We start from the raw sequence: 10,194 nt of genomic DNA on the forward strand, positions 1-10,194 counted from the left end.
AAAATAAAAACAGCAGCGCCGTTCCAATGATGTCAATACTGCTGTTCCCGGTGGGAGTCATGCCATTGTTGTGTCAAGTGACCGCTGCAGCCTTTACTATTATACTGAATGTTGTTGAGCTTTCAGCTGATCAGCGGTCACTGATTGACTGCAGAGGGCAAGTGACAACAATTTCATGTCAAATGCTGGGAACAGCAGCTGCAACTGTACCGCTGTGGGAGGTGAGAATACACTGATTTTATCCTCTATGGGGCCCTGGATTGATTAAGCACCATATAGGACTCAGTAAGATTTGACCCACCCATGTATTATATTGGTGTGTGGGGATTAAGCTGTCAGCTCCAAATAAAAGGCTAATAACACATTCCTCCCCCAGGTCATAGTAATACATCCAAGGGAGAGGGCTGATGTATGAAGTGAGCTGAGCCTGCACCAAATACAGCAAGTGCTGGTTGAGTTATAGTGCCAAACATGACTCTTAAAAGACTGGGGCAAAGTGCGGCCCACAAGCAAGATCTGGCTCTCTGGTTGTGCCAGTGGACAGATACAATACATTGGAAGACGGACCGCCGGCTGCTTCTTCCACCAATCAGTGTGTGATGTCATTTCATCGCGTCAGCTATTCACTGTGGTGAGTCAGTGCACCAGAAACAGGAGCAGAGCGCCGGTACAAGTGAGGTGAGTGTGTGTGTTTTCTTTCTTTCTTTCTTTCGTATGTGTATGGGATGTTTACAAGTGTATAGGAGGCGGCGGGGGGGGGGATCGCGCCGCACACAGGAGGCGGCGGGAGGGCTCGCGCCGCACACAGGAGGCGGCGGGAGGGCTCGCGCCGCACACAGGAGGCGGCGGGAGGGCTCGCGCCGCACACAGGAGGCGGCGGGAGGGCTCGCGCCGCACACAGGAGGCGGCGGGAGGGCTGATGATGTATTTTGGAGGCTCATACTGTATATTGGAGGCTATGTGGGGGCTCACAATGTATATAGGATGCTACTGGGGGCTCATGCTGTATATAGGAGGCTCAACTGTAGATAGGAGGCTATGTAGGGGCTCATACTGAATAGTGCTGTGTGGGGGCTCATACTGAATATTGGAGGCTCAGTGCGGGCTCATACTGAATGTAGGATGCTAAATGGGGGTCCATACTGAATATAGGGGACTATATGGGGGCTCATTCTGTATATACGGTATGTCAGCATACTTAATTCTGTTCAATATTGATAACAAATATAAAACAACAATTAATGTTAATAATAACGAGCAAAATTAATTTCAGCCTATTGGTTCGGTTCTCCACAACAGTCACGGTCTATCATGTAACTCCTCTGGAAAATTAATTTCCCACCCCTGCTCCAAGGGTATGTTCACACCCAGTATTTTTGCTGCAGAATTTTCTGAACCAAAACAGAGAATGTTGCCAGGAAAATCGCTGTGTAAAATTACGCATGCTTTTGATACGTTTTTTGTACATTTTTGCTTGCAATTTTTCCCACTCATTTGAATAGGTGAAAAACGCTGCAAAAATTCTGAAAGAATTGACATGCTGCAGATTTAAAAAAAAGACAAAAAAACCCTAAAACAATGCAAAGGGAAAAAAAAACGCAGTGTGGTATTGTAAAACGCAAAATGCTGAAAAAACGCCACGTGTGAACATACCCCAACATATCCAAAAGCGGCCGTTTAATCATTTAAACGCTGCTGCCAATCTCCAACAGAAGCATTTAGTGGTGCAATCCAATTCTGACAACCAACGTTGCCCACCACTCCACAAAACTCCAGAATCGCATTTCTGGGTGGTCTAGGGGTTGCCATGACAGCTGGTGGTCTGCTTGAGGATGGTTTTCTTGTGAAGTTATCTGGCCTATACACTGCAGTACTAAAGTATTCCAGGATTGTAGTTTTACAGTCGCCACACTTCCCAAATAGAAAGCGATCAAAACATCACATCTACGCCAAAAAATTAGCAAGAAAACCCACAGCTTACCACGTTCACTGTTTATTAAAATTTACAGCCGTTCTAGAGATGTTAACATTTTTCATTGGTTTCTTTGGATTACAGCTTATTGCCTAGGAGACTGACCATCACTGCTGTCTTGTGGAGTTCTTACAAGCTCTTTTCTGTGGAGCATGTACAGGTGCATTTCACTAAATTAGAATATCATCAAAAAGTTAATTTATTTCAGTTCTTCAATACAAAAAGTGAAACTCATTATATAAAGTCATTACAGAGTGATCTATTTCAAGTGTTTATTTCTGTTAATGTTGATGATTATAGCTTACAGCCAATGAAAACACAAAACTCCTTATCTCAGTAAATTAAAATAATTAACAAAAAACACATGTAAAGGCTTTTTAAGCATTTAAAAAGGTTCCTTAGTCTGTTTCAGTAGGCTCCACAATCATGGGGAAGACTGCTGACTTGACAGATGTCCAGAAGGCAGTCATTGACAGACTCCACAAGGTCCCAGAGTTCCAATTTTCATTTGGAAATCAAGGTCCCAGAGTCTGGAGGAAGAGTGGAGAGGCCACAATCCAAGCTGCTTGAGGTCTAGTCTGAAGTTTCCACAATCAGTGATGGTTTGAGGAGCCATGTCATCTGCTGGTGTAGGTCCACTGTGTTGTATCAAGACTAAAGTCAGTGCAGCCGTCTACCAGGAAATTTTAGAGCACTTCATGCTTCCTTCTGCCGACAAGCTTTTTGGAGATGGAAATTTCATTCTCCAGCAGGACTTGGCACCTGTCCACACTGCCAAAAGTACCAATACCTGGTTTAAAAACAACAGTATCACTGTGCTTGACTGGCAAGCAAACTCGCCTGACCTTAACCCCATAGACAATCTATATGGGGTATTGTCAAGAGGAAGATGAGAGACACCAGACCCAACAATGCAGACGAGCTGAAGGCTGCTATCAAAGCAACCTGGGCTTCCATAACACCTCAGCAGTGCCACAGGCTGATCACCTCCATGCCACGCCGCATTGATGCAGTAATTGATGCAAAAGGAGCCCCGACCAAGTATTGAGGGCATTTACTGAACATATATTTCAGATTTTAAAAACATTTTTCGAGCTGTTGTTATAAAGTATTCTAATTGATTGCATTGTTGGGTCTGGTGTCTCTCATCTTCCTCTTGACAATACCCCATAAATTCTCTATGGGGTTAAGGTCAGGCGAGTTTGCTGGCCAATCAAGCACAGTGATGCTGTTGTTTTTAAACCATGTATTGGTACTTTTGGCAGTGTGGACAGGTGCCAAGTCCTGCTGGAGAATGAAAAATCCATCTCCAAAAAGCTTGTCGGCAGAGGGAAGCATGAAGTGCTCTAAAATTTCCTGGTAGACAGCTGTGCTGACTTTGATCTTGATAAAACACAGTGGACCTACACCAGCAGATGACATGGCTCCCCAAACCATCACTGATTGTGGAAACTTCACACTAGACCTCAAGCAGCTTGGATTGTGTGCCTCTCCACTCTTCCTCAAGACTCTGGGACCTTGATTTCCAAAGTAAATTCAAAATTTACTTTGCATTTACTTAGTGTGCCAATGACTGCCTTCTGGACATCTGTCAAGTCAGTAGTCTTCCCCATGATTGCGGAGCCTACGAAAAACAGACTAAGGGACCTTTTTAAACAAATAGGAAGCCTTTGCAGGTGTTTTTTTGTTAATTATTCTAATTTACTGACATAATCATCAACATTAACAGAAATAAATCACTCTGCTTGTAATAATATATAATAATATACGAGTTTCACTTTTTGTATTGAAGAACTGAAATAAATTAACTTTTGATGATGTTCTAATTTAGTGAGATGCACCTGTAAGTGCTGCCTTGAAGCTGACCAGAACCACTGCAGCTCAATGTGATCTAATCCTGGTTCAGTGTAATGTTTCCAAGCTACACAGCAGCGATGGTCGGTCTCCAAGGCAATAAATTAGAAACATGTTAATTTCTCAAGAACAGCTGCAAATCTGAATAAGCAGTAAGTTACAAAAGTGCTTATTTTTATTTTACAAGCATTATTTGACAATATCCATCAATGAAGATGGAAATAATCCTTTATTAAGGGGTTGTCCAGTAGGGGGCCTTCTCACCACTCCTGACCTGTCTGCTTTAATAACAACTAAATAGTATTTATTCCTGGAAATTAATACATTGAAAACACTATTCTACACTGCTCAAAAAAATAAAGGGAACACTTAAACAACAGAATATAACTCCAAGTAAATCAAACTTCTGTGAAATCAAACTGTCCACTTAGGAAGCAACACTGATTGACAATCAATTTCACATGCTGTTGTGCAAATGGAATAGACAATAGATGGAAATTATTGGCAACTATCAAGACACCCTCAATAAAGGAGTGGTTCTGCAGGTGGGGACACAGACCACATCTCAGTACCAATGCTTTCTGACTGATGTTTTGGTTACTTTTGAATGTTGGTTGTGCTTTCAAACTCGTGGTAGCATGAGACGGACTCTACAACCCACAGAAGTTGCTCAGGTAGTGCAGCTCATCCAGGATGTCACATCAATGCGAGCTGTGGCAAGAAGGTTTGCTGTGTCTGTCAGCGTAGTGTCCAGAGGCTGGAGGCGCTACCAGGAGACAGGCCAGTACACCAGGAGACGTGGAGGGGGCAGTAGGAGGGCAACAACCCTGCAGCAGGACCGCTACCTCTGCCTTTGTGCAAGGAGGAACAGGAGGAGCACTGCCAGAGCCCTGCAAAATGACCTCCAGCAGGCCACAAATGTGCATGTATCTGCACAAACGGTTAGAGACCGACTCCATGAGGGTGGTATGAGGGCCCGACGTCCACAGATGGGGGTTGTGCTCACAGCACAACACCGTGCAAGACGCTTGACATTTGCCACAGAACACCAGGATTGGCAAATTCACCACTGGCACCCTGTGCTCTTCACAGATGAAAGCAGGTTCACACTGAGCACATGTGACAGAGTCTGGAGACGCGGTGGAGAGCGATCTGCAGCCTGCAACATCCTACAGCATGACAGGTTTGGCAGTGGGTCAGTAATGGTGTGGGGTGACATTTCTTTGGAGGGCCGCACAGCCCTCCATGTGCTCGCCAGAGGTAGCCTGACTGCCATTAGGTACCGAGATGAGATCCTCAGACCCCTTGTGAGACCATATACTGGTGCGGTTGGCCCTGGGTTCCTCCTAATGCAGGACAATGCCAGACCTCATGTGGCTGGAGTGTGTCAGCGGTTCCTGCAAGATGAAGGCATTGAAGCTATGGACTGGCCGGCCCGTTCCCCAGACCTGAATCCGATTGAGCACATCTGGGACATCATGTCTCGCTCCATCCACCAACGTCACATTGCACCACAGACTGTCCAGGAGTTGGCGGATGCTTTAGTCCAGGTCTGGGAGGAGATCCCACAGGAGACCATCCGCAACCTCATCAGGAGCATGCCCAGGCGTTGTAGGGAGGTCATACAGGCACGTGGAGGCCACACACAATACTGAGCCTCATTTTGACTTGTTTTAAGGACATTACATCAAAGTTGGATCAGCCTGTAGTGTGTTTTTCCACTTTAATTTTGGGGGTGACTCCAAATCCAGGCCTCCATTGGTTAATAAATTTGATTTCCATTGATGATTTTTGTGTGATTTTGTTGTCAGCACATTCAACTTTGTACAGAACAAAGTATTCAATGAGAATATTTCATTCATTCAGATCTAGGATGCGTTATTTGAGTGTTCCCTTTATTTTTTTGAGCAGCGTATATGACATAGATGAATTAGGGTCACAACGCAGTCTGCCATAGTAGTGCTGTCTGGATAAGTACAGATCCATATACACATTAGCAGCAGATCACAGCAGAAAAGTGCTCTCGCATTAGCCTTTTAGGAGATTGCCAGAAGACCACCAGCAACCATAAGGACATTACATGGTATTATATTGGGGGTTCATACTACGTGCTCATTCCTGTCACCCATGGGTATTACTAATCTGACAGATGTCATATTGGGGGTCCCTACCCTGTGTTGCTGCCTGTCAACAGTGGGCAATACTGATCCGCCGCCAATGACAACTGTCATTTTAGGGGTCCATACTCTGAGCTGCTGCCCATTACCAGTGGGTATTACTGATCTGTCATCACGGTCAGCTTTCATATTGGGCTGTCTGTTAACAGTGGGTATTACTGATCTGCCACCACTGACAGCTGACATATTGAGGGGGTCATACCCCGCGCTGCTCCTGTCACCAGTGGGTATTACTGATCCGCCACTGCTGACAGCTGACATATTGGGGGGCCATACCCTGCGCTGCTCCTGTCACCAGTGTGTATTACTGATCTGCCACCACTGACAGCAGACATACTGGGGGGCCAAACCCTAAAATTCTCCTGTCACCAGTGGGTAATACTGATCTGCCACCACTGACAGCTGACATATTGGGGGGCCATACCCTGCGCTGCTCCTGTCACCAGTGGGTATTACTGATCTGCCACCACTGACAGCTGACATATTGGGGGGCCATACCCTGCGCTGCTCCTGTCACCAGTGGGTAATACTGATCTGCCACCACTGACAGCTGACATATTGGGGGGCCATACCCTGCGCTGCTCCTGTCACCAGTGGGTATTACTGATCAGCCACCACTGACAGCTGACATATTGGGGGGCCATACCCTGCGCTGCTCCTGTCACCAGTGGGTAATACTGATCTGCCACCACTGACAGCAGACATATTGGGGGGCCATACCCTGCGCTGCTCCTGTCACCAGTGGGTATTACTGATCTGCCACCACTGACAGCTGACATACTGGGGGTATTCAGACTGCATGATTAGGAGCTCAGCTCCATTATAATGACCTGTCCTCATTGCCATACATCCAGTACACTGATCACAGCCGTCTCTACGCCTCACTGTAAAATCGCCGTTGCTCTGCGTTCTGTCCTATGGGCAGCCCTGTAAAGTATGTGACCACCACAACAACTATACAGCTGTATACAATGGACACCCATATACCCCCTAATAGGTCTGATATGCGGGAGGAGCCCCCAGTAGGCACTGACCGTCATGGTGCCAGCTCTTCACAGCGCAGGCCGCTCACACTGCAAGCTTCAACCCTTCTCTGTCACACACGTTGCCGGCTACGAAGCGGAAACCAAGAGGCTTTGCTGCAAAGCATGCCGGGCATTGTAGTGCATACTTACACTCACAACATAACACCGGAATCATCGAGGACTACAGTTCCCAGCATGCATCGGGAAGGACATTGCATCAGCTTTATTGACAAATGGCGTTCTTTACATGCTAACTTAGATTTCCAATTGGGACAGCTGGGGAACCAGAGTGCACCGCGATAGAGGACGGTGGTCGTGGGGGATATCAGTCAGTGCTTGGCCCTGGTAATGTGCGGTAAGCGCAGTGCCGGCAGACGTGAGGGTACGGGCCACTAGCCCTGGACAGGAGAGACCACCTACTAACGTGGCAGCCGGGGTACATTTCGTAGTCACAATATTTTATTTTAACCCCTTTATCACGGGGCCATTTTCCATTTTTTCACGTTAGTTTTTTGCTCCCCTTCTTACAGAGCCATAACTTTTATTTGTCCGTCATTATGGCCGTGTGAGGGTGTTTTCTGCCAGACGAGTTGTGTTTTTGAACGACACCATTGACTTTATCGTGATGCGCTGGAAAGTACAGTAAAAATGCAAAAAAAAAGTTCAATTTCACCATTGTTTTTTTTTTTCGGGTTTCTTATTTGCTTTGTTCTCCATACAATAAAACTGACCGAGCAGTATGTTTCTCCAGGTCAGTACGAGTACGCAGATACCAAACGTAAAGTTTTTTGGATTTTTTTTTTCTTAAAGTGGAAAAAAAAACACTTGAAAATTTGTAGAACATTTTTTTTTTTTTTTTTGCTTTTGCCATTTTCCGAGACTTCAAACGTTTACAGTTTTCAGCATCTGGCTTATTTTTTGCACGCCGAGCTGACATTTTTATAGATACCATTTTGGGGTAGATGTGATGTTTTCATCGCCCGTTATTGCATTTTGTTTGAATGTTGTGGCGGCCAAAGAAAACGTAATTCTGGCTTTTTTTTTTCTCCGTTACACCATTTACCGATCGGAATAATTAATTTTATATTTTGATCGGACTTTTACGAACGCAGCGATACCAAATGTTTTTTCTTTTAGTTTAATTTTGAATGGGGCAAAATGCATTTGGACTTGTGGGGTGTTTAAAAAAAAAAAATGTTTTCATAGTTTTAAAAATGTATTCATTTTTTTTTTTACTGTATTTATTAGTCCCCACTTGAAGCTGCAATCATTTGATCGCTTGTGCTACACATAGCAGTGCATCAGTACAGCTATGTATAGGGAAAATCACAATCTTCTATGTACTCCAGCTAAACTCTGGCTTTCACAGGGGGATCGTAATGACAGGCACGGGTATCTTCAGCAGACCTACAGCTGTCATGACAACCCATGGGAGCGTGGAACGACGTGCACCTCTGTTGGCTCATGATAAATTCCGCTGTCAGAGATTGACAACGGGAATTAATAGGTTAAGAGCAGCCACGGGCGGAGCTCCACTCCACCCACGGCTATGTGGCGGGAAAGATGCGGGTTAATCGTGTGAGCCCAAATCAAAGGCAGGGACATGACATAAGACGTAAGTTTACATCATATGTCATCAAAGGGTTAATTACAGTCTGAAATGATCATAAAATGCAGTGACGCTAAGTGTACAATGGTACCTTTGTATATACAGTGCAGTATAAATGAGTACAATCCTGTTCATCGTTATTGGCACCCATAAGTACATAATGTGGAATAGCTCCTGAAAAAAATGAATCAAGAACCTCCCTAGACGTTGGGGAAAGAGGAAAATTCACAAGAGATGTCTTCAAAGGTTGGTGCAAATGTTGGAAAAAACACCAAACCTCCAAAGACCTGAAGGCCAAGCTGGAACAGTCTGGGGTCATAGTTTCAACAAATACCATATGCCGCACATTAAACCAATCAGAGATTTATTGGCGAAGGCCAAGGAAGAAATCATTGCTGAACAAAAGACATAAAAGGGAAGGACTGATCTTTACCAAAGAGTACCTTGACAAACCACAATCCTGGGAAAATGTTCTATGGACAGATGAAACAAAAGTAGAGCTTTTGGCAATGCAAAGCAATAGTTTGTTTAGACGGTGCAATAAAGCTTATAAGGAAAAGAAAACCTTACCAACAGTTAAGCATGGTGGAGGATCCATAATACTGTGGGGTTGATTTGCTGCATCTGGTACTGGAGGCCTTGACCATTTCTCAGGAATCATGAAATCAGAGGGTTATCCAGAGATTTTAGAGCGAAATGTCCAACCCAGTGTATGAAAACTTGGTTTGAGTCGAAGATCATGGGTCTCCCAGCAAGACAATGACCCAAAGCACACATCCAAAAGTACACAAGAATGGTTGAAAAAGAAAAATTTTACTGTTTTAAAATGGCCAGCAATGAGTCCTGACCTCAATCCCATTGAAAATGTTTGGGGTGAGCTGAAATCTGCCATTGAGAAAAAGAACCCTGCAAACATTCAAGAACTTGAACAAGCTGCAAAGGAAGAATGGAAGAAAATTCCAACTGAAAAGTGCAAGAAGCTTATTGATGGCTGCAAGAAACGTTTGGAGGCTGTCAGCAATGACAAAGGGTGTGCAACCAAGTATTAATTAGGGGTTCTTTGTTGCTGCCCAATTGCTGTTTATTCAGGGTTTTTTTTCTCTGTTTTTCAACTTCCATGTTGCAATTTCAATGTTTTATTGTTGCATTACTTTGCACTAATTAAAAAATCCTGAGGATATAACTTTGGTACGTTTCCATTTACTTCTGAAGATATTGCACAGTCCATGAAAAATAATGGTGAGCAGCACGTATATTGAAAAGTTTTAAATTTTAATATCTCACTGAACACAAGAAATAAGGTTAATAATGTTTTATTACAAAATCTTCAGTTTTACTCAAATTAGTTGACTTTAAAATGAAACTACATCTAGTATTTGTATGACCTCTATGATTTTTAAGATCATACAAAGTCTTAAATCTAATAGCCACGGAATGAACATATTGCAACATTTTTCTTTTTCTATTCTTCAAGAATGACCTCTTTTAGCACCTGGATGCTGGATGGAGAGTGATGCTCAACTTGTTTCTTCAGAATTCTCCGTAGGTGTTCAATTG

At 44.1% G+C, this 10,194-nt stretch overlaps 1 protein-coding gene across 1 annotated transcript in view; it reads right to left on the reverse strand.

Moving 5' to 3' along the window:
- LARS1 (leucyl-tRNA synthetase 1) overlaps positions 1–7,194 on the reverse strand; it is a 66,180-nt gene extending 58,986 nt beyond the window's left edge. The window contains exon 1 of the mRNA XM_073651279.1: positions 7,038–7,194. Coding sequence (XP_073507380.1) covers positions 7,038–7,043 — 6 coding nt within the window. The 5' untranslated portion in view covers positions 7,044–7,194. The remainder of the gene's footprint in view (positions 1–7,037) is intronic.
- Positions 7,195–10,194: the final 3,000 nt, after the last annotated feature.

Source organism: Phyllobates terribilis, unplaced genomic scaffold, assembly GCF_046119375.1.
Source record: "Phyllobates terribilis strain yellow unplaced genomic scaffold, ASM4611937v1 Scaffold_11__3_contigs__length_659146591, whole genome shotgun sequence".
In the NCBI taxonomy this organism is placed as follows: Eukaryota; Metazoa; Chordata; class Amphibia; order Anura; family Dendrobatidae; genus Phyllobates; species Phyllobates terribilis.